Here is a 25,000-nt window from a genome sequence, read left to right as displayed (position 1 = left end):
AGGTACACAAACGACTTTTATTATTTAAACATATGCTGTGTAAAGATTTGTGGAGGATTATCTCGTTGTTACTTGATGCTTTTTGTTCTGTCATCTCTAGAAGGAGGCTTTTTATTTTAGAGTTATTACAGATACTGAACTAATTTCCTCCTTAAGCATTATAGTGAGGATAACCCATATCATTTGCTTATAATGCAGCTAGATTTTAATTCGTTGAACATCAGTAGTTAAATAATTGAATCAAAACTGTTTTAATGTTTTCAAATATTGTCTTTCATACTATCCTGTTTATACAAGTTTTAATATTTAATGAGGAATAATGCTTTTATCTAAAACTAGATATTTTGATAATTAGTGTTTGTATCATAGAATTCCTTCTAGTTAATAAGTTGTTCTTTGTGTGTGCCTTTGAGAAATATGATATTTTTTCATTTGTTTACATGGAAACTTCTAGTCAAGTCATATCCTAAAACTAACAAATATTAATATTGATAATCTCCACTTGTCAGCACAGTGTGCTCCTATAAGACTGTAATAGTTTAAGGAACAGTGTTGTAATTGAGCATTTGGCATCAAATAAAGTATAGTTATGATCAACACTATACGTATATTGTCCACAAATCTCTATAATCATTTAAAATAGTAGAACTATGCTTTGAGTTCTGAAAATGGGTCAAATTTTGTTTTATACGTTGAACATAAAAGTGGGAAATAAATGGGGAGACAGAGAATAAAGATAATAAGTAAGCAAACTTTTATGTATTGTGTTAGAGAAGGTATTAAGTGGCTATGGAAAAAGAAAAAAGGGAATCAGAAGGAAGAGATGCAAATGGGTTAACTTACTCTTTAAGCCTCATTAAGAAGGTCACATTTGAGCAAAGAAGCCATGTGAGTATCTGGAGAACGTACATTCTGGGAAGAAGGAACCAAGGCCAAAGGCCTGTGGTGGGAGCATTACTGGTATGTGCAAGGAAGTCAGGGTGGCTGGGGGGGAGTGAGCTATGGATTCAAGAGTAATAGGACCTGAGGTCAAAGAACATAACAGGGTCTAGGCCTATGGGCCCCATGGCCTTGATAAGGATTTTTGGCTTTTACTCTCAGAGAAATTGGGAGCCATTGGAGGGTTTGAACAGAGAGGTGACATGTAACTTTATTTTAACTGATTCATCCTGGCTACTGTTTTCAGTCTGTGCTCAGTAACAAGGAGAACAATTAGAAGGATGTTGGAATAATCCAGATGTGAGATAGTGGTGGCTTAGACCAGGATGGTGACAGTAGACGTAATGAGCAGTGGTCAGATTTTACTTGGTTCATTCAGATAACTGTGGATTCCTTCCCTGAATTCTCTCTCAGGTTCCAGCTATGACTTTTGTATTCTCTTAGTCTCTTAGTAATCTCTGTCATGGCATTTATCACCCTGATTGATTTCCTTAGTTCTCCTCAGCTGAACAATAGACTCCTTGAGGACTGGGGTACTCTGTTTTTGTCTCTGTGTCATAGTCCTTAGTACAGCAATTGGTACATCAAACTCAGTGAATGTTAGTTAGTTGAAAGACTAAGTTAATAAGTTAACGATTAGTAGTTACTTTGTGTTTAAAGTAGCAGTGATCTTATTAGACAGGGAGCCCTGGACTACCTAATTCTTGGACAAGACCACCTTTCTCCCCAAGATGCCCATGGGAGACATAGAGTCAGAGGACAAAGAAAGGCAAAGTAGTACTTTATTATTAGCTGGGCTTTGCTCTCTAACCCCCATATAGAACTCCAGTGAGTCAGAATGGCCACATCAAGGACTCTTCTTTCCTATAGAAGGTAGGACTAAGTATCCTTGAACTAAAGCAAGCTGTTAGGTTGAACCATATAAATTGCTGATTTGACTGTTTTGACCTACAGAATTGATAGATACGAATGGTTCAACTTAATCAAAGGCCATAGCTGAGTCTCCGATCTCACCATTCCATATCTACCAGGGCTTAAGGAAAAGGAGCGAGAGAGCACATTCTCCCCTTATAAGCTTATCCCCAGCTCCCCCAGTTAGTGTTCTGAAATCTGACTGATCCTGATCAGTTGTTGAGTGGGGAGTTAAATGACAGAAACCCAATTTGAACTAGCTTAAAGAAAAAAAGAGAAGTTACAGGAAGGAATGATAGGGTATTTCACAGAAAACCAAGCTTCAGGAAGGATAGGAATATGTCAGCTTCAAGAACTATCCAAACCAGAGATACCAGCAGGACTCTCTGTCTCTCATCTATGCTTTTCTTTGAAATTTGCTTTCGTTCTTGCTGAACAATATAGCAGAAAATTTGGCCACAGAAATTAGAGTTTAAATCTCAGAATTTTAGCCACTTGAGAGAGACTGTCTCAACTTCCCAGGTCCCAAATCCAAAAATCCTAGGAAAAGGACTCATTGAGCCAGCTGTCCACTCTGAGCCAGTTAGGTGTGGGCCAGGTCATGAGGTGGCATAAGAGCATGTCAGTTCCATCGAGAACTGAATGTGGCAAGGTTCCTAGAAGATGGTATGATGTATTGAGCAGACAATCCCATACATAACCACCACAGGGTAACACATAGGGGAGAAAGCTCCCTCAAAAGACTAGCACTTAGTCTTAAGCCAGACAAAAGCAGCCCTCAAACACTGAATTTTTCTTATTCTTCAGTGTCATAGAACTTACTTGACACTTTGTTGTCAACTATGAGAACACATCATGATACTTCAGAAACCCATGGAAGCAATTAACCATGTCATAACATGGACTTTCATAAGGGAAAGTCAGAACAAAAAAGTAGTTTCTACTATGTAAAGTAGTATTGTCATTCGCAAAGCCACTAGCCCATATGTGCCATTGTCCACATTCCAAAAAGGCACCCTTGAATGTAAGCTGGATTTTTAGCTCCTATCCACCCTCAGTCAGTTGCCATTGCACAGCTGTATATGATAGTCCTACTAAGTGTTAATTGAGCTATTTGGATTAAGTGGATTTGGAAATTGTAGAGTGACTAAAAGAAAAAACTGGGTATCAAAAACTGTGAGGGGTATGAGAAGTTACCTTAGTTGCAAACTAACAAGTTAGACTGAGACAGTTTGATGGATACTAGTAGAAGACATGAGACTCCTATGTCAGAGACAAAGGACGGTTTATTACTCAAAACAATAGCAGTAGTCAGAGTAACATCATTTGCGCCGTTTCTCTGAGCCCCAGTTCCTGCAGGCTGACACGATGAAGGCCAGGTGATGACTGCACATGCAGTGTGTTGCTTTACTGAGAGGAACCTGCATATAGACAATCGAATCTTTTATATGGGGCTGTTAGCAAACCTGTCCAGGCATTAACCTGTTTCTAAAGGCTGTTTGCTATACAAACATCATTGAAAAGATTTTGAGGAGCAAAGTTGTTAATACCTTTGCTCCGAAGATGTGCAGAAACATGAGAGACCTGTGGAGAATTGTTCCCCAACAAGGGAAGGGGGGGAGAGGAGGAAGGATGTAACATTTGTGCCCCTAGATGGAGGTGAGCAAACGTTTTCTGTAGAGGGTCCAGAGAGTGAACTTGTTAACTGTTCACTGTTTGCTATTTGCTGTTCAGTATTTGTTAACTACTATAATGCAGTAGAAGCATTGCAGCTACTTAGCTCTGCCGTTGTAGAGCAAAACAGCAGTCAAACATTTTCAGTTAGCCCCGTTCTGTAGTTAAGCAAGTATATAGTATTACCCCAAATTGCCATTTATGATGCTGTTTGCTGTGGAAGAGAGCATAGGCCTCTGTGTATTAGCACAGGTAATCTGCGAGGGTTGCCAGGGAAGGCCTTTTTTAGATGTTGCATTCATTCGAGAGTGCTTCTGGAACTCGGTTGAGTATGGAGAGAGTTATACTGTTTTTCTTACTTTGCTCATCCCTTAACATCTTTTTAACTATTAAAATAAAGGTGTGGAATTTTGAGACAAGGTAGAAAAAAAGTAATATTTGGACCGTGTGTCCCAGGATTAGATTGAGAGCGAGAATCAATAAACCAGGACATGTTGGCAGCTCTTAAATGACTTACAGCGAACCTTCTGAGCACCTTCTGTGGTATTTAGAGTGCTAGTTCCTGGCTGCCTGTAAACCAAACCCCTGCTTCTGTTCTGCTTTTCTCATACTACTCAGCACTTGCCTCTCTCCAGCTTCCAACTGTACTTCCTCGTATTATATGTAGCCCAAACTTTTATGCGTTTTCATAGAGGTAAAACTGGCTACATCAAGATGTATTTAATGATTCAATGAAAACTGTCTATGGAACAATGAAGAAAAAAGAAAAGTAAGACTTGGTTACTGTCTCCAACATGCTTATGACCTCATTAAGGTAATAAAGATAAGATACTGGAAAATATAATTATTCAGTTTAAGGCTTGTGTTTAAGGATGATTGTCATAGCCTCAGTGACATGGGAATTTATGGGGAAAAAAAACATTTTTACTGAGTGTGAATGTATAAATGTAATATGTCTATATTCACGTTCTCTGTTTGCTTATTTTTATGATGCCCACTGTATCTTTGAATGAATGTTCACTGCTAAGGATTCCTGTCTTGGGTGACGCTAATAAACCTCCCAGAGTTTGTAAAGGAAATAGAACTTAGTGTGAGCATTGAGACGGAGAGTTTTGAAAATAATTTTTATATAAGGAAAAGAACCTAAGTTTAGAGGTGAAAGTGCTTTGCAAATGCTAGAATGTTGTCATCATCATCAGAAGGCCAAAGTAGAATGCATAGGCCAGTTGCGCCATTACTTTATATAGCCAAAATTTAAAATTGACCCAGTTATTTATTATATTTTATAAATAAACTCTTCCGTATATTTTTAAGATAATTAAGATAATTAAGTTGCCCACCCTTAAGGTGTTGATGTTTTACTTTATTATTATTAATTTTTTAATGTCCTCACATGTCAGCGGCATGGTGAACATGTTGAATAGGTTAATATTTACTCTCACAATTATGGTAGCTAACCTAGTTTGGGAGAGCACACTTGTTAGGAAAAAATTTTGGTTAGGCGTGTTTAATTACAAATTGATTTTTTTTTAAAGCTTGCCCATGTCAGGTCAAGCCACATGCAATACTTTGACTTTTAATGGAAACATAGCCAGCCACCACATGACTTTAGAATGGACTGTGTTTCTTCATTTAATATGCTGCCTCTGATTCCACTCGAAATTGAGGGGAGAATTTAACTAAAAGAGTCTAAAGGTTAATGGAAGGATAAACAGATGATTAGCCGAGAAAATCGGGGGGCGGGGAGTATGAGGCAAGCTTTCTTTTGCCGAATAATTGAATCCTATTGTAGGACTATAAGAAATAAAACAATGTGGTACTGGTTTCACAGCTTAGTCAAGGCCCCAAAATGTCTCCAAATACATAAATTAATTAGATTGTTTGCATTTACAGATCATTGAGGAAAGACTAATCATTAAATCATGTACAGGCAATTGGTTAAGTATTTGGAGAAAAATAATTAAATATAGAGTCCGTATACCTAAATCAGTTCCACATGAATTAAAAAATTGAAACCATGAAAGCTCTAGAAGAAAATGTAAGTGAATAGTTATTTGATCTCAAAGGAGGGAAGAACCTTTTAATCATTAAAGCAAAGAAAGAAACCACCTTAAAGGAGGTCATAGTCTTCAGTTTACAATGAAAGAAGTTCAAGGTAAAAGAGGTTCAGGGAATCAGGATTGGAAATGAAGATGCAAGATGTTCATTATTGGCAGATGGTACTCTCGTACAGTTCGAAAGCCTGAGCAAATCAACTGACAAACTATTAAAACTAGTAAGAAAACAACAAAAAAATTTATAAACTCTAAAAATATTGAATATATTTATATAACTGAGATTATTCTCTTCTTTTTAGGCATACATTGTCAAAATATTTTCGTATATACCTGCAGAATACAGAAAAATTTTAATAGTGTTTTGAAGCGTTTACTTTACATTTTTTAATAATTTCTGACGTAATATCTGCGCGTGTGATGACCTACTAATCTTTGTTATTGTGGTTTATATAATACTTTAGGGAAAAAAAGAGTTAAATGTCATAAATTTTTGCGTTTTTTCCAAGAGAATTAATAACTATTCACTAATTTATCTTTTTTTTTCCTTTTTCTCATGTGCAATAGGTCAGTACTCCTGTCTTTGTACCCATGAAAACTCATGTGCTGCTTCATCGAATGAGTGGAAAAGGACTAGCTGCCCATTATTTCTTTTCAAGACAGCCTTGCATTTTTGGTGATAAGATGGTCTCTGTACAAATAACATTGAATAATACTACTGATCAGAAGATAGAAAATATCCACATAAGGGAAAAAAAACTTCCTGTAGGCATGCAAATGCATGTTTTTAATCCAATAGGTAAGTATTAATTCTCATTTAAAACTTTAACTATATTTGATAATTAAATGTGTTCACTTTAAAAGTAAAGTAGATAACATATTATTTTGGTGACTATTAGCATACTTAGTTTATATTTGTTTTCCCCTTTTAAACCGTATTTATCATACAAGATAAATACATTTCTTTGCCCTTAGTGAATCAGGTGCCAGCAGTGGTAACACTAGTTTTGATGAAAAGATGGGTCTGAGGAATCAGAATTGCCTCCCATTTTACCTGTCTGCATCACCTTTCCTACCTCTCTTCCTGGTCGACTTCATTCCCTTCCTGATACTAGTCTTCCTTTTTGAAAACAGGACCTCCCATTTCTCCCCTTCCCTGTTTCTCTTCATATTCCGTAAATTGAAAAGTGAAGGGAGCAAAGACTGAGGATGTATACTGTTCTGCTTATCTTCCTTTCCATGTATAAAATAGCCCATACTATATTACTGGTATTTATTCACATCATGTTTTAAAATATTTTTAATCTGTTGCCATCATTTAAAAATCAGGATGCTTTCACATTAAAAAATAAACCCAGAAGTCTCACTTTTGTTGGAAGAAAGCACAAGCTATGGCAGTACTGGTCCTTATTCCCACATGCAGTGCAACGTGCTGAGCAGGCTGCCCCTCAGCTGCAGCGTGTGCTCCCGGTCGCCTCGCTGCTCATTCCATCATGTTGTCTCGCCAACCAAGTGTCATCCCCTTCCCGTTTTTAAATATTTTACGAAAAATATACCTTGTAAAAATTAAGTATAACAATTGTGTGTCTTACTTTGAGTTTAAAATAGTGTAATAATTAGAATGTCTACCTCTGTTCTTTCTGTTTTGTGTAAGTGGAGACAGTCCTAAAGTTTAGTTGGGAGACGCTTCAGGCAAAATCAGAATTAAAAGTGATATAAGGTTTCTGTCATTGAATCCTTAAAATGTTACAATGAGAAAGCTCCAGAGAGTTTCTTTTTATACGACTTTAGGTGAGCAAGGGCTTTTGGCCAGGTAACTGTGCCTTCTTTACTCATTATTACACAGAACCTTCTATTTTTCTTTGTCTTCACCTGAGCTCTTTGATATTGTTGAATTCTCTTCTATAGTTTTCGTGAGTCATTCAGTAAAGGAAGTCATTCTTTGTGTTATATTTTTACACAAAGGAAAAAAACAATTCCTAGTAGATGTAATGTGGTAGACTTTTGTAAGCAGCCAAAGTAAAGAAGAGTTAAAGTAAGTTGATTTCAGAACCCACTTAATACCCTTTTTAAAAAATAATTTGGTAATTAAGACACCATTTAAAGAACCAATTTTTCTTTAATTATTTTGTGAAGTTAATATATTGCTAAGGAATTATAGTATATCCCAATTTGTGTCCTTTTTTATTACTTGAAATCCAGCCTTTTTTACCTAGTTAAAAAATTAGTTTAGTTTAAGAAGTGACAAGTAGCTGATATATGAATTGTCTGAAGGTTGAAAATGTTATCCAAAGGTTAAAACAGTAGAACAGTATTAGCCTTTCTTGGAGCTGCATAATGAGTTGATGAGTTGACCTTTTGTTGGCCTATGTAGAATAGAAGAAATAAATATAATAAATTTCACAGTATGCCCTTAACACAGAAATAAAATGAATGCATACCATTGCCTCAGTACTAGTAATAGGCTTTTCTTTTCTTAGGCAAATTTTTATGACTGTAATGTTTCATTTATTTTGTTGGCATTTATTGAATACCCTGAAGATACAGAGTTCCTTCCCAAGCAGTATATATTTGTATGTAACACCACCTGGTCTCTTTTATCAGTAGATTACAGGAGAGTTACAGAGTGTGATACATCTTAATTAGTCCTCCAAAAACATCATAAGAATGCAACAAAAAAAATACTGTATTTTCATGTTTTTGTGAAATAAGAGAAGTAAGATTTGTTCTATTTAATAAGCACATATGCGTATCTTAAGGAGTCCAGCAGCTTTCTTATTTGTCATCAGTCTGTGTTCTTTTTGTCTGTAATATGCAATGACCTTTGTCTGGATTTTGTCCTGCCTTTAGCGTGAAACTGGATTCCTTGCAAGAGTATTAGGAATAATATGCCATTTTTCCCAGAGAGACCAAGTACGTGAGAGATTTTTTTAAAAATACACACACACAGGGGCCGGCCCGGTGGCGCAAGCGGTTAAGTGCGCGCACTCCGCTGCGGCGGCCCGGGGTTTGCTGGTTCGGATCCCGGGCGCGCACCGACGCACTGCTTGGCAAGCCATGCTGTGGCGGCGTCCCATATAAAGTGGAGGAGGATGGGCACAGATGTTAGCCCAGGGCCGTCTTCCTCAGCAAAAAAAAAAAAAGAGGAGGATTGGCGGATGTTAGCACAGGGCTGATCTCCTCACAAAAAAAAAAAAAAAAAAAAAAAAATACACACACACAAAGAATAGCCTTAGGCTCTCTGCACTTTATTCAGTGACTTTATGTTAACAATTGACAAGTTTGAGTTCACTAAGATCTCACTAGTTACTGAAACACTATTATATCAAAGTAGATAGCATCCTGTGTGATTTCACTTTTTATTATTGATGGTGTGATGTAGTAGAGCCTGTGTTTTTCAGCCATTTCTATATAACCCTCTCATGTATATAGCAGTGATCCGGAGGCAGTATCCAATACCTGATTGAGTACACTTTCCCAACGTAGTAGGGTTCAAATATTATAAAAATCCATTATATGAATAATTTTATGCTGTTTGCTTTGCTCTTGAGGCATTCATATAATAAAACATGCCATTGATCTTGAGCTGTCCTCCAAAATTAGCATGGCACTAAGCTCACAGTTAATTATTTTAAGACTGAAGACGGTACCAAATTGTGTCAAAGAGTGCTATCAACAAGGCATCTTGAGAACTGTCACTTTGTCAAATGAAATACAAGGATACATGATGTAGAGAGAGCTAAGTAATGAATGCCATCATGTTGTGGAGATGACAGCATTTGGTACCAATGTGGTGTTGACTGCGAACAAGACCAGGCCCCAGTATATCTCTGGCACAGAAGAAAGCATTAAGGATGCACTAAAGAGTAGCCTTGAGCAGTGTGACTGACAGAGCTGTGGACTGATAAAGTGTAGCTGTAGGAGAAATGCAAGAAAAGTATCATTATAGTTATTTACTCTACGGTAAAGCCTACTTGCCAAAGATTTAGGCAGCAAATCTTCTGTTACTTGTGTGGCATCTTGGTAAATGTTAGGTTTACAAAACAAATGAAATGCAAACTGAAATCAGCAAACCAACATACATAGCACTAAGCAAACCAATAGCATTTTAAAATCAGCACCAAACAAGTCCCCTCTTATAATGCCTAATCTTCATTGAGGCTATGAGACATAAACATACTTCTTAATATGTTAAGCTTATTGAATTATTCTTCTGTACCATCATCTCTGTCATGGTTAGCATTAAATGGCAAATCATACTTACCAACAAGCCCTGGGATAGTCACAGTCTGCTGGATTTGAGTGTGCTTGCTAAAATATAACTACCTCTAATAAGGTATATACAGACTAGATGAAACTAAATATAGAGCTACTATACAGTAGGACTGCAGTTATACTGAAGACTTTGAGCAAAGTAGAAATCAAAAGGGAATGGTTTCTATTTAAATATATGCATAAATATTTATACTAAATAGGTATATATTTAAGATCCCCTATTATTCTGATGTACAGCCAGACTTTGGAATCATAAGCAGAATAAAATTTTATTTATCTTAAGTTTTATCATTATCAACTGAAAAACACCAGTATTGTATATTGATACAGTTATTTCCCATACTTGGTTAGGTGGTAGACGAAGCTTTAGAAATTCCAGATCTATAAAGTGTCATTTTCAAGGCCGGCCCCGAGGCATAGCAGTTAAGTGTGCGCACTCCGCTGCTGGCGGCCCAGGTTCGCAGCCCAGGTTCAGATCCCGGGCGCACACCGACGCGCTGCTTGTCAGGCCATGCTGTGGTGGCATCCCACATAAAGTGGAGGAAGATGGGCACGGATGTTAGCTCAGGACCAGTCTTCCTCAGCAAAAAGAGGAGGATTGGCATGGATGTTAGCTCAGGGCTGATCTTCCTCACAAAAAAATAAATAAATAAATAAATAAAAGTGTCATTTTCTTATTTGTTTTTCAAGACCATCTAATTTGCTACTCAATTTTCTTTCAGTAATTCTTTGAAGAATGCAATTAGACTTCTCATTTTGGTCCCCATGATGCCAGGTGTCTTGGTCAATTTCTGAGCACAACAAATTAATTTCTTCTTTCATCTTTGCTTTAATTTGCATTTTTACATTTTGTATTTCTTTTTCCAGTGGAAATTTGGAACATTGTTTAAAATTTACTTTTTATATCTAGAGTAAATATTCCATAGTTGTAAGTACAAGCACCCACAGTTGCTCCAAACAGGAATACATTTATGTCCTGCTCACCTTCAGTGCTTATAAAGACAGTACTGTAAAACGTGAAATTCTCGGGATGAGATATGTTTCTGAAACAAATAGATGTAATGTGTTCTTTGAAGTATGTGCAGAATTAAGAAAACCTTCAAGAAGAATAGTGAAATTAGTTTATAATTTGCCTTAATATTCTTAGTTTGAAATTGTTCTTATAAGGCATCATTCAATTTGTCTGTTTTAACCAGACTGTAAATAGTACCTAAGTTTTCAGTGTTTAGTTTGCCTCTTGTTCATATCCTCCGTGTTTTCATGTCTAAATTATCTTATTTCCTAGAATCTCTTGAGCCTGAAGGATCCATTACTGTTTCCGTGGGTATTGACTTTTGTGATTCCACTCAGACTGCCAGTTTTCAGTTGTGGTAAGTGCAATTGTTCTTCTGTATTTTATATTACCTGTAAAGGATAGCAGATCAAAACTAGGCTTTCAACAGCTTTTTTCTTTGAAAGACAAAACGTTTAAACAAATGTGCTTTTCTTTGGTAATGTGACTGCCATGGCATAGTTGTACAAATTGTGTACAATGTATGTATTTTTGGTATTTGTTACACGACTAGCCATTACAGTCTGCCATGTGTGATTGAAATTCATAGTTTGTTGGTTAAAGTAAGAAGCTACTGCTAAGTAATTTTTTTACCTAACTGTACAGTTTTGGGAAATTCTTGAGAAAATTTGTGAGGAAAAATTAAAACTCTAATAATATTACCAAATAGCTCAGAGAAGATATCTTTTGAAACATCTTATATGTTGTCTTGAGCCTCTTAAGTGGAGAATGACTGGTTTTGTCAGTACTTAAAACGCATACATCTTTCCCTTTTTATTTTAATTTACAAACTGCTTTTGATAAAACTCTAAAGAGAACATTTATGCAGTTGGCAAAGTTTTCATAGGTGAATACTATTCACAAGAGCTTTTTCTAGGATTGAATTTTGTCATTGTTATTGTTTTTATATAATGTTTTACACATTTCTAAATTTTAGCTAGCTTAGAACAGATTGTTACGATAAAAATCTTCAAGTTTGGGAAGTAGACATTTTTAAACAAGTTTATAGGTTAAAGATAGTGAACTTTTTTCATATACCTTTTCAGTTTACCAGTAATTCAAGCCTAATATTGTACCATTTATTGCTGAGAACCTGCAGTGATAAATATAAGCAATGTAGCATAACACATTGATTTTATGCAGATCATCACCTTTATGTTTTGGGAGGTCTGCTATATTAGTGATATATAAAAACTGATTACTTTTCCCAACATTGCCTAGTAATTGTTTATTATTTTTCTATTAGACAAACAACACAGATCAATATTACTGAGCACAAGACTATGAGTAACATCACTCTAAATAGATTTGCCTCCAACACCAGAGGTATATTCATTTTAATGATTTCGACAATGTGATCTCAATGACAAAGCTCATGCACCAAGTTAGGGCAAAATTAAGAACTAAAAAAATTTTTTTTTCTTATCAATTTATATAAAGAACCTTTTATATTTCTATGTAATGAGGTGGGATTTTTTTAAATATATTTTCATTACAAAAGATTTCCTCTGTAGTCCTTTGGACAAGATTTGCATCTTGTCTTTCACAATTAACTAAATCCCTTTAGGGAAAAATATGTAGGTAGTGTTTGATTTTTTACCTTACGTTGGGGAGTGTATATGAACAATTTTTTCTCAATTTCTCTTAAACTAATTTTGAGAAAATGATGAATTAGTTTTATGTAAAAAATAGCATTAGCTATTTTAAGCACTTACAGTAATATTTTTTTCTGTTGTGAAGGTATAAATTGGTTATTTTAGATTTTATTAAGCACATAAGCATACTAGATCAAAAATTATTTTTTTGTGTGTTCCAAAAAGAACACTTTGTCTTGCATCTAATGTAATTGATCCTGAAGCAGTGTAATCACAATTACTCACTTTCTTAATTGGCCTGCCCCAAATCAGAAAATGGAAACCGATTGACAGTGTTTAAATCAATAGCTTCATAGTAGTGCTGGTGGGGGTAGGGAGATAGTGGTAATGGGTAGATCAATTGGTCTTAGGTGCCAATCACTGACTGTGCCTTTTGCATAGTAAATAGCACTTTTTGCTTAGTGATGTGCTGTATTAGTCTTGGTAGTTCAATAAAAAGGGAGAAAAAATGCAAGAATGGCTGATATTGAATTTTTTCCCTGAAATACGTTATACAAATTGATACATAAAATTATGGGTAATAACAGCATATTTGATAAGAAGCCTTCAGAAATGCTGAGAACATGGACTATAAGCCTTTCAGGTACACTTCTATTTATTAAAAGGAAAAGAACAAGAGTAAAATGATCCTACTTTAGCCTCTAGATTAATTCTGTATCATTATAGTTATGGGATACATATATATAAATAGAACTATTATATATAGCTATATAGTTATATGGATACTTGATAAGTGTTAATGTCTCTTCTTTTGCTTTGCATTTTAAATGGTCATCAAATTAAGTCCTCGACGAAATGTATTGAGATTGAAAATGTGTGTAATATACATAAATGTATCTCTCTACAAGTAGACGCAGTGCATAAACAGGTCTCATCCTAGTGGTCAGCAGATAGTAATGTATTAACTGGTATGAAAGATAATCTGGCTTGGCTCAAGTTACAGGGCTGAGCATTAGCATTCACCGCTCTTTTTGCCCCAAATCCGTTAAAAAGACAGAAAATACATTTTTTAAAAGAGAATGAGCACTAAAAAAAAAAAAAGAAAGAATGCCATTAGCTGACCAGAAATTGTGAAGAATTGGCAGTTTGAAAGCAAATGGGAACAAATAAAAAATAACAGAGAAAATAAAAACCGGAGAGCAAAACACTCATGGGAGAAAATTACTACAATGATAAGAGCAAATCTGGCAGAATGTCAAGCACAAAGTGAACAAGTGAAAGGAAAAGTTAGAGCAAGACAGTCATCAGGGAATTAAAGAACTACTTCAACCCCCAGTTCTCCAGCCTATCCCGAGCAGCAGGCAACATACATACTTAATCGGAGACCTAGGAGTTACACTGTAAAGAAGGTGAGCTCCTTGCCTGGGGAATACGTTTGGTGTGATGTGAGGGCCTAAGGGAACAGCAGAGTTTGAGTTTGTGGGAAGGAGGCAGAGATGGTCAGAGATGAGATGAAATGCAGTTCTATCCAAGAGAGTAATAGTCTCAAGTCCTCTACCGCTAGAGAAAAGCCCATCTTACACCTGTTGGCGGAGAGAGCCGTTGCCTGGCTGCCTCCCAACTTCGTGTCCATGTACCCAGTCGTGTCCCACCAGGGGAGAGGAGACCCGTAGTAATAATACTCACTAACATGAGTTGCAGTGTCTAGGCACTGTTCTAAACGCTTGTGTTGTATGTGTTATTTAATTCTCTGAACAACCCTATGAGATAAGTACTATTATTATTCCTTTTTTAGAGGTGAGTAAATTGAGGCACAGGAAGATTAAGAAACTTACTAAAATCTCATAGCTGCTAGGTAGCAGACCTTGCTCTGTGTGTTAATTAAGCCTAGTCCTTCAATATAAATGTAAATGGACAGTTTAGGATGACCATACTTTTGAGAGAAAGCATCACTTTGAAAGGGAAGGCTCAAGATGACTACAAAAACTCACTGACCATGAAGGGAGCAGACAATCTGAAAACGAGAAGAGATATCTTTAAAAATTATAACTAATATCTGATTCAAGAAACGCTATATCTGTAAAGCAAGAACAACTGGACACAGCTGAATACTGATTTAGTGTTCTGGAAAAGGGAGTCAATGAAATCAACTGGAACAGTGAGCAAAAAGAGAGAGATGGAAAGTAGGAAAGACAGGTTAAAAGAATCAGTTTATCTAATAAAAGATCTAGAAGGAAAGAAAAGAGACAATGGAGGGAAGAAGTAATTAAAGAAATAAATTATAGGAAAATTTTCCCAAGCAAAAGAAACACACAAGCCTTCAGATTGAAAGGACCCGTAAAGACCAAACAGGATGAATGTGAGCAGCTATCAAAAGGACCACATCCTGGTGAAAAAATTTTTTTTTTTGAGGAAGATTGGCCCTGGGCTAACATCTGTTGCCAATCTTCCTCTTTTTGCTTGAGGAAGATTGTCACTGAGCTAACATCTGTGCCCATCTTCCTCTATTTTGTATGTGGGACACCTCTACAGCATGGCTTGATGAGCAGTGTGTAGGTCTGCGCCCAGGATCTGAACCTGCAAGCGCTGGGCCGCCAAAGCGGAGCACACGAATTTAACCACTACGCCACCAGGCCAGCCCCCTGGTGAAATTTTCGATAGGGAGAAAACCACTCTAGTATCTTCCAGAGTGGAGAAAAAAGCAGCTTACCTAAAAATGGACAAGAATGTGAATGGAATCAGATTTTTCGTCATTACTGTCATCAATTCTGATGGCCAGAACGTGAAAGACATGACCTTTAAAATTTTGAGGAAACCAAATAGACGTTTTTCAAACAAGCAAAGATTCTATCCATTTACCAGCTACAGACCCTTTCTTGAAATGATTACTCAAAGGTATACTGTAGTAGAATTTTTTTTTTAATCTGAGACAGAGAAAAACATAGAATCAGAAAAAAAAAGTAGTGGACAAAGAATTCCAACTGTAAAATCTATCGCTGTGTTAAAATAATTGTTCACACATACTGTAAAAATAAATTTTAGTGATAAACTGGAACCAAAATCCTGACGTGGACAAGTGTGAGAAGGAATGATGGTGTTCTTGTCATGTTTGGCAAGAGGATTGATTGAGGGCAAAAAGAAGTTTAAATGTGGTTTAAAATATTATACCTAACCACTAAAATAGTGGAAATGTGATGTGTTATAACCTCCAAACGACTACAGGGAGGAAGAAAAGGAGTGATTAAAACTTGGTCAGCTTAACAAAGGGAGAGAAGAGAGAAGTATGGTAAACAGAAAAGAGAATAAGATGACTGGAGGGGCCCCACATCCACCCATCCTAGTCATCACAATTCATGTCAGTAAGTTAAATTCCACTTGTATTAAACATATAAAAACAAAATTCAACATGTGCTATTTATAAGAACCCCACCTAAAAGAGAATGGCACAGAAAAATTGAAGATAAAAAGATAAAATATATATGTGTGTGTGTTTATTATCAGAAAGATGATAAAAAGAAAACAGGACAATACTGACACTAGAAAAATAAAAAAGCATTTCAGATTTTAAAAATTTCATATTCATTGCAGTCCTCCACAAAAATATAACAGTTTCAAATTTTTCAACATCATAGCTTTGTAATATATAAAACAGAAACTAATAAAAATGCTAGGAGAAATTGACGAAACCATGATCATTGTATACTTTAACACACACATCAGAAATTGACAAATCAAAGAGAAAGATACACAAACAGGTAGATATAGATATACACACAAACACACAAAATTTCAGTAATTCAATTATCAAGCTTGATCTAAGATACATGTGTGTTTGCAAACAATTCCTTGTTTCCTGAGTACAGAAAATACATATTTTTTAAAAGACACATAGGATGTACAAAAAAAAAAATAGAAAAACTATAGGCTAAAAATATATAAAGAACTCATGCATCTCAACAACAAAAAAACTACCAACCCAATTAAAAAATAGGCAAAAGACCTGAACAGACATTTCTCCAAAGAAGATATACAGATGGCCAACAAACACATGAAAAGATGTTCAAAATCACTAACAGGGAAATGCAAATCAAAACTACAATGAGATAGCACCTCACGCCCGTCAGAATGGCTATAATTAACAAGACAGGAAACAACATGTGTTGGAGAGGATGTGGAGAGAAGGGAACTCTCATACACTGCTGGTGGGAGTGCAAACTGGTGCAGCCACTATGGAAAACGGTATGGAGATTCCTCAAAAAATCAAGGATAGAACTACCATATGATCCAGCTATTCCACTGTTGGGTATTTATCCAAAGAACTTGAAAACACCAATTTGTAAAGGTACATGCACCCCTGTGTTCATTGCAGCGTTATTCACAATAGCCAAAACTTGGAAGCAACCTAAGTGCCCATCAAGGGACGAATGGATAAAGAAGATGTGGTATATATACACAATGGAATACTACTCAGCCATAAGAAACGATAAAATCCAGCCATTTGTGACAACATGGATGGACATTGAGGGTATAATGCAAAGTGAAATAAGTCAGAGGGAGAAGGTCAAATACCATATGATTTCCTTCATTAAGTAGTAGATAATAACAACAATAAACAAACACATAGGGACAGAGATTGGATTGGTGGTTACCAGAGGGGAAGGGGGGAGGGAGGAGGGTGAAAGGGATAATTCGGTACATGTGTGTGGTGATGGGTTGTAATTAGTATTTGGGTGGTGAACATGATGTAATCTATGCAGAAATAGAAGTATAATGATGTACACCTGAAATTTTTACAATGTTATAAACCAATGTTACTGCAATAAACAAAATAAATAAATAAATAAATAAAAACTAAAAAAAAAAGAAAAGCAAAACTATAGGCTAATATGATTAAAGAAAAAAGAAAATACATAAGAAAGATTAGAAAAAAGAAAGGCAATAAAATGGAGATCTTTTTTTTTTTTTTTTTTTGGTGAGGGAGATCAGCCCCGAGCTAACATCCATGCTAATCCTCCTCTTTTTGCTGAGGAAGACCGGCTCTGAGCTAACATCTATTGCCAATCCTCCTCCCTTTTTTTCCCCAAAGCCCCAGTAGATAGTTGTATGTCATAGTTGCACGTCCTTCTAGTTGCTGTATGTGGGACGAGGCCTCAGCATGGCCGGAGAAGCGGTGCGTCGGTGCGCTCTCGGGATCCAAATCCGGGCCGCCTGTAGCGGAGCACGTGCTCTTAACCACTAAGCCACCAGGCTGGCCCTAAAAAGGAGATCTTCTAAATTACAAAATAACATTATGTACACTTCTATACCAATAAATTGGAATATTTAGGTGAAATGAATGGTTTCCTAGAAAAATATAAATTAGTAATAAAAAAGGTTAAATTGTATCAGAACTTCAGAGAAGAGATAATCTCTATATTATTTAAACTTTTCTAGAACAAAGAAAGTTTCTTTGTTCTAGAAAAAGAAGGAAAGCACCCATGCCGTTCTGTAAGGCTAGCGTCACCCTGATTTTAAAACCCAAAAGGATAGCACATGAATGTGCACCCCACTTGAGGCTGTAAATTCAAAGGACTCCTGGGCCATCCAAATTACCTATCACCACATGAAACATCAGAAGCATTTTCCTTTAAGTCAGGAAAGCAAAACAAGGTCACCCACTCTCAGCACTATTGCACATTATAAACCAATACAGAAAGACGAGTAAAAACAGGTGTAAATCCTAGAAAAGAAGAGACAAAATTATCATTTTTATTCAATATAATTGTCAACCCAGAAAGTCTTGGAATCAACAGAAAATCTGTTATTTAAACTAATAAGTTTAGAAAGGTGGTACAAATCATTATATGAAAATCATTAACATTTTTATGTAGTAGGGATGACCAATTTTAAAACAGTATGAATAAAATTATTCTATTTACAAGAAGAACAAAAGGAATAAATTAACAAGAAATATATAATACCTATGTGGGAATTTTTTTAAAACTTGAAACTTTCCTGAAGGCCATAAAAAGAAGATATAAATAAAATAATAAAACTATGTTCCTAAATGGGAGACAGTACTCTCCCTCAAATTAATCTTCAAATTCAATGTGATTTTAGACTAAATTCCTGTAGTCCTTTTCAAGGAACTTGACACATTTCTAAAATTCAAGTGGAAAAGAAATGTCCAAGAAAAGTAAAACAAAAATTTAATGAAAAAAGCCTTTCTCTATAATAATTTCTAAATATTCTTTAAAGCCACAAGATTGTTTTTACTTAATATAATTGGTTATTGGCACAGGAATCAGTGAAACAAAACAGAGAATTTAGAAATTTTGTATCTTATAAAGGTGGTATTTCAAATCAGTGGAGAAAGAATGCACCATTCAGTAAATGGTGTGAGGACCATTATCTGGAAAAAATAAGTGTAGCTTCCTCCCACAGATTACTCCAAAATAAATTCCAGATGGATTTATGATTTAATTATAGAAAACTATAAGAATGTTCAAATATAATATAGACAAACATTTTCATACTCTTTGGGGGCAAAAGTCTTAAGCAAGACACAATCCCCAGAAAGATATCAAGAAAAATTATTGACACATTAAACTATTAGAAATTTTAAACTTCTCTACAAAGAGAAAAAATAGATAACATAACAGGTGAGAAAGTATTGCAGCATATTTAGCAGACAGAAGTTTAATAACCAGAATATATAGGGAACTCACAATCAGTAAAAAAGAATCCAATAGAAAAGTAGGGAAAGACTAAGAATACGCAGTTTACAAGAAAAGAAAGGGAAATGGCCAGTAAACATAAGATGCTCAACATCAGTAGTAGTCAGGAAAATAAACATTAAAACAGGTCACCCATCAAATTAGCAAAATTTTTAAATGATTTAAATATCTGACGTTGACAAGAAGGTACAGAAAGCCATGTATTCTTGTATAGTCTTTGTGGAACTTTAATTGGCACCATCTTTTTTAGGGCAATTTGGCAGTATCTATTAAAATGCTAAATATTCATACTCTTCAACGTAGGGATTTCATTTTTAGGGTATCAAGCCTAGGGAAATATTGGTACTTGTGCAGAAAAAATAGATCTATCCAGACTATTAAGTAAGTGTTGTTTGTAATAGGGAAAAATTGCAAGTGAGAATTGATAGGAGAATGCTTAAATAAATTATGATAATCCCTAATATGTATGTAGGTATTGAGTATCTACTATGCATTAAGCACTATACTGGGTATGTTACTTCATTTCATCGTTAAAACTAGCCTGCAGGGTAAGTACCATTTTTCTCACTTTATGGATGAGGAAGCTTGAGTCTCACAATGGTTACACTACTTGCCCGTTTCTCTTACCTAGAAAATTTACCAATTTGGATCCTAGGAGTCTGTGAAATGAGATTATGTGTGGTACAAGTACAGTGTATGCATTACAGTTAAATGTATAACAGGTGGAATCTTGTCTTACATTCCACTATTATGCCATCTGATCCCATGTAACTAGGCTATTTAGAGCTGCCTAATAATAGTACTTTGTTTATCTGGTAAACTATTAATTTCAGTAAATTTACATCTATCATTACTCATTTTCGCCATTCTCTATCCATGTCAAGATATCTGTTTTTAGCCTCATATTTAACCAAAGGAGATGAGAGAAAAAGAGAGGATAAAAGGAAAAGAAAAGCTACAAGGGGAGAGAAGCAAACAACGAAAAAGTGCAAAATATTAGAAAAGGAGGCTCACAGAAAACGAGAGGACGTCGTAAGACACTAACATAAATGAAAGTAAAGGTCCTCCAAGATAAATAGGAAACATTCCATCTTACTCCAGCCAGACCTTGCTTAAAAGCTGAAACTGGCTTATGAAGTATGTGATGTACTAGTTATATGAGTTAAATTTTGCATTCAGTTGCATTCAGCCAACTGTAGTAGCTTAACCAAATAGGGGTTTATTATTCTCCCAATACAAGAAGAGAGGTCAGCAGTTAGGAGCTGCTGGAGTAGCTCCACGATGGCTTCAGGGTATAAGGTCTTTCCAACTTTTTGTTTCATGTGCTAATTTCATTAGCATGTGCCAGTCATCCTCATAGTCACAAGATGGCCGCTCTACTTCCAGGCTTCTATCTGCATTCCAGGCCAAAAAAGGGAAACAAGGACATGGAGGGAGGAGCCATGTCTGTGTCAGAAAAGCAAAACTCTCCCAGAAATCCCCAGCAGACTTCTGCTTATGCTTCGTAGGTCATAACTCAGTCACTTGCTCACTGCTAGCTACGAGAGGGGCTGAGAGTTCCAGTGTTTCAGTTGGGCACATTGTCTCCCTGAACAAAATCAAGATTATGTCAGGAAAGGAGAAAAAGAAAATAGATACTGAGTAAGCAACGAGTAGTATCTGCCATAGCAGTGTTCCAATTTATTACATTTCTTCATAAGACCCATTTTGGATGAGCTTATATCCTTAGTTTTTCATACATAATTATGTGTTAACCATTTCACCAACTACAGAAGATAAAACATGCATTAGCCAAAAGCAACAAAAGCAAAATATATCCAGTCAAGTTGAGTCGTATACGTTAGTCTCTAACACATGGCTTGTTGCTAGTGGGGACATTTCCGCACCTCCTTTCCCCCCTGAGCTTAAACCCGCTGCTTACCCACCTAGGTTTCCATATTTGCCTTTCATAGGTGCCTTCCACCCTTCTGCCTGGGCATCAGCACTGTATAGCTACCTTTAATCAAGGGAGTAAGTGATATCCTTCAGGAGTGTTGGGAAGGAGAAGGCTGGTCATTTCATCTGTAATTAAAAACAAAACACCAGTAAAGATAGTGTAGTACATATAGTTTAAGCCACTGGTCCCCTAGCTTTTTAAATTTTGTCCTCTGTTAGTAAAATATTCCTACCATGGACTCCCAATATGGATAAATTTATTTTTAAATTATATATGTGTGTGTCTCACTGTGCAAACATTATGTGTGTTCTAAAATATTATCTACAGACAAAAATAGAACTTCAAAAGGAATGTGAAAAAATGAGTAGGTTTTTTCCTCAATGGATGTTCTACCTCAGTGGAGTGCCTTGTGCTTCCTACTTTGGAGAATGCTGATTTCTCCCATTATTTGAAGCTGAAATTTTATATTTAACACTAAATTAGATCACAACTTATGTATATCTATTTCCTGTATATATGTGTGCCTGTCCGTGTGCCCTTCCTCACCTTCACATCTCTCTCTCGGTGTGACTCAGCCTCCACCACACCAGGTGTGGTCTCACCCCTCACGTGTCCTGCCCTCAGGACTTCTGTCTTCACCACTCCTTCTCTGCTGCTTTCAGAAGTATCCTCCTCCAGTCCAGGGCTGACCATTCTCGTTTTCCTCCTCCTAGCCCTCGCTCTGTCAGTTATTCCTCTGTCTCTCCTTCTTCACTAGCTCTTTCCCCTCAGCCTTGAAGCGCCCTCAGGGTTCTTTGGGCATTGCATTCTTCTGTTGCCTCTGCATCCTCAGGAAGCTTCTACTGCTCCCTGTCCCGTCTTTCATGCCAGTCTCCCCAGGCCCCCTGCCCCTCACCGCAGTCTGCGTTCTTCCTCCAAGCCGCCACGCTGCTTCCTCCCATTGCTCCTTGCAGTGTTGCACACACCTTTTCTCCCTGCCCGCCCTTTCTGGGTTTCTCTGCGAGTTGTTCTTCTTCCCTTTTTACTTAACTGCAGGTCTTCCCCAGGTTCCCTCCTTATCCTTTTTCTTGTGTATCCTCTTCTCCAGCCGCATCTTGACCACCTGTAAGGCTTTAGCTCTTCCCTTTGCCTTTCTGGTTACTTCCTAACTAGTATAAACTGCCCTGACTCCTTTTCAGATTTTGATTTGTATTTCCAATTATCTGCTAATAAGTATCTCTTCTTTGGCAACTCAGTGGTACTCACAATATAACATGATTAAAGCCAGACCATTTCCTTTAATCCCCAAAACTCCTCTTCTTCAGTAGTTGTCATCCTCCCAGTTGTTCACTTTGGAAGGTTCAAAGTCCCTTCTTCCCATCCATCACCACATCTGTCCCTGTTAACTCTAAAATACCCCCATCTTCCCCATTCTCAATGCTACCCACCCTAGGGAAGCAGCCTTATATAGTGGAATAAATATATTTATTTATTTATTTATGTATGTATGTATAAAGCAGCATTGTATAGCAGACTTTGGAATAGGATAGGCCTGGGTTCACATCCCAGTGCTGCCACTTACTACCTCTGTGACCTTGGGCATGTTGTTTAACTTCTCTGATCAACAAGTTTGACTTCTCTGATCAATAACTCCACCTTACACACTGCCACCAGAGTTTCTAAAATACAAATGGGTCATTTATTTTTTTAGGTTAAAAGTCTCATAGTTTCCTGTTGTTTCAGGAAACATTGAAACACCTTTGTCTTCATTATGTGAGTAAAGTAATCATATACTTTGTCATACAAATCAGGACACTTTAGACAGTGAAAAAAAACATAACAGGATCCAGGACAACAACCATAAACTGGGACTGTGCTGGGAGAACTGGGGTGAATGGTTATGCTGTATATGATATTCTTTACGACATGCTACCAGCCTCATCTCTTGACACACCACGCCGCTCACTGTTCTCACCACATGGGTCTAGAATGCCCCTCTCCCTCCTCTTGGAAGTAAACTTATCTTCACCTCCCTCCTGCAGAATTCATCAGTCCCTCTTCTGTGGACTATAATACTGTCCACATATCTCTAACGTAGCAGTTACCATTCTATTATAAATGTAATGGAACTCTTTCTCTCTCACTAGACTGAGCTTCAAGGGACAATCTCACTTGTCTTTAAATCCCCAAATAGTTGCACAGTACATGGAATCTAGTTTGTATTCAGTAAATGTGTATTGAATTAATAAATAGATTGGATTTATTGGTTTGCCTTGGACAATCCATGTGTGAATAATTCACAACATTCTTTTTTTTAGTCTAGCTCTTGCCTTGTTCTATAAAAAATATAAGGTACCTTACAAAAATACAATATATAATAGTATAAAATAAAAGTAGATTTTCTTTTCTTTCTTTCTTCATATTATATTATTTGTCCCTACACCACCCTTCAATAAAGTCTTTCTTAAACTGATGTTTGGTATTTCTTATCCACAATCCCCATCTCCCTAGCCACCTTCCACTGGCCTTGAGATCCAGTTTTGACGCAAAAGTAGAAGAAGTAGAAGTCCTTCCGTGGGACTTTCAGGAAAGCTTTTGCTTTCCTGATAAAAAGGAACGGATTTGGGGGGCCGGCCCGGTGGCGCAAGCGGTTAAGTGCGCGCGCTCCGCTGCGGCGGCCCGGGGTTCGCTGGTTCGGATCCCGGGCGCGCACCGACGCACTGCTTGGTAAGCCATGCTGTGGTGGCGTCCCATATAAAAGTGGAGGAAGATGGGCACAGATGTTAGCCCAGGGCCGTCTTCCTCAGCAAAAAAAGAGAGGAGGATTGGCGGATGTTAGCTCAGGGCTGATCTCCTCACAAAAAAAAAAAAGAAAAAAAAAAAGGAACGGATTTGGTTGGCTCAGTTAATCACTACTCTTCCTTCTTCAGTGGGATGTAAAAGTGCCTGGAGAATCAAAGCCAACACACTAGGGGTGGTGGAGTTGAAAGCTAGAGAAACCTGGGTCCCTAACAGCACCTTTAAGCCATTGAACAGCCTTTGGTAACTCCAGGACTTATTTACACTAAGCAATAAGTACCTCTTTCTCAAGAAATTCCTAGTTGGATTTTCTGCTTATTTGCAGCCAAACACATTCCTCACGGATACACCCATCAAGCTAACTCCAAACATGTAATTTAAAAAAGTTTTAAAGCAGTTTTAGTAATTTCTTATAGAGAGTAGTGTCATAAGATTTAAATAAATGCACTCAATATTGTTTTTCTATCTGATACAAGTACAAAGTTGCCTTTCCTAAATTCTTCATACCCTGTCATTTGAAATAACAACTTTCACCACATCTTGCTCAATAATGTCAGTGAATAACACTAATAGAAAATAAGAGGTTTTTTTTAAGAAAGCAAGTTTGCAGGTGAGGTATTATTTTATTAGCACATATCTAAACATAGTATGATCACTCCATATTATTCTTTTTTAAAAACTAATCTAATATTTTAAAAAAGAGATCTTAACCATTTAAGAATAAATCACTCCATTTTCTACACTTGAATCATACAAAGTAAGGATGAAATATTTTCTGTAAGCTGGATAAAGTCTTCCTCTGTTAGTAGTGGATAGATACCCTTGCTGCTTGCTTATTTCTTAAAGTTCTATGTAAAATGGTATATTTACTATAACTACATATTTTTGTAAAAAAAAAAAAATTGTTTTCCAATTGAGATAACAGATGTGTTTCTCTGCAAATAGTGTAGAAATTTTTCAAGCCTTTTTAGCTGTGATATTTAAGCCAAGAAGATCTTATGCTTTATATGCTGGCATATGCTTTAATTGCATCTATTTAACTATGTAGTATTAAGAAGAATGTTTCTTTA

At 36.5% G+C, this 25,000-nt stretch overlaps 1 protein-coding gene across 1 annotated transcript in view; it reads left to right on the top strand.

Annotated features, from left to right (window-relative positions):
- The window catches only part of AP3B1 (adaptor related protein complex 3 subunit beta 1), a 254,331-nt gene that overhangs the window by 211,563 nt on the left and 17,768 nt on the right, over window positions 1-25,000 (top strand). Inside the window, exons 23-24 of the mRNA XM_058567328.1 lie at window positions 6,147-6,378; window positions 11,140-11,224. Of these exons, the coding sequence (XP_058423311.1) occupies window positions 6,147-6,378; window positions 11,140-11,224 (317 nt within the window). The remainder of the gene's footprint in view (window positions 1-6,146; window positions 6,379-11,139; window positions 11,225-25,000) is intronic.

This window comes from Diceros bicornis, chromosome 1, assembly GCF_020826845.1.
Source record: "Diceros bicornis minor isolate mBicDic1 chromosome 1, mDicBic1.mat.cur, whole genome shotgun sequence".
Taxonomy (NCBI): domain Eukaryota; kingdom Metazoa; phylum Chordata; class Mammalia; order Perissodactyla; family Rhinocerotidae; genus Diceros; species Diceros bicornis.
This window is presented reverse-complemented; position numbering and strand designations above follow the sequence as displayed.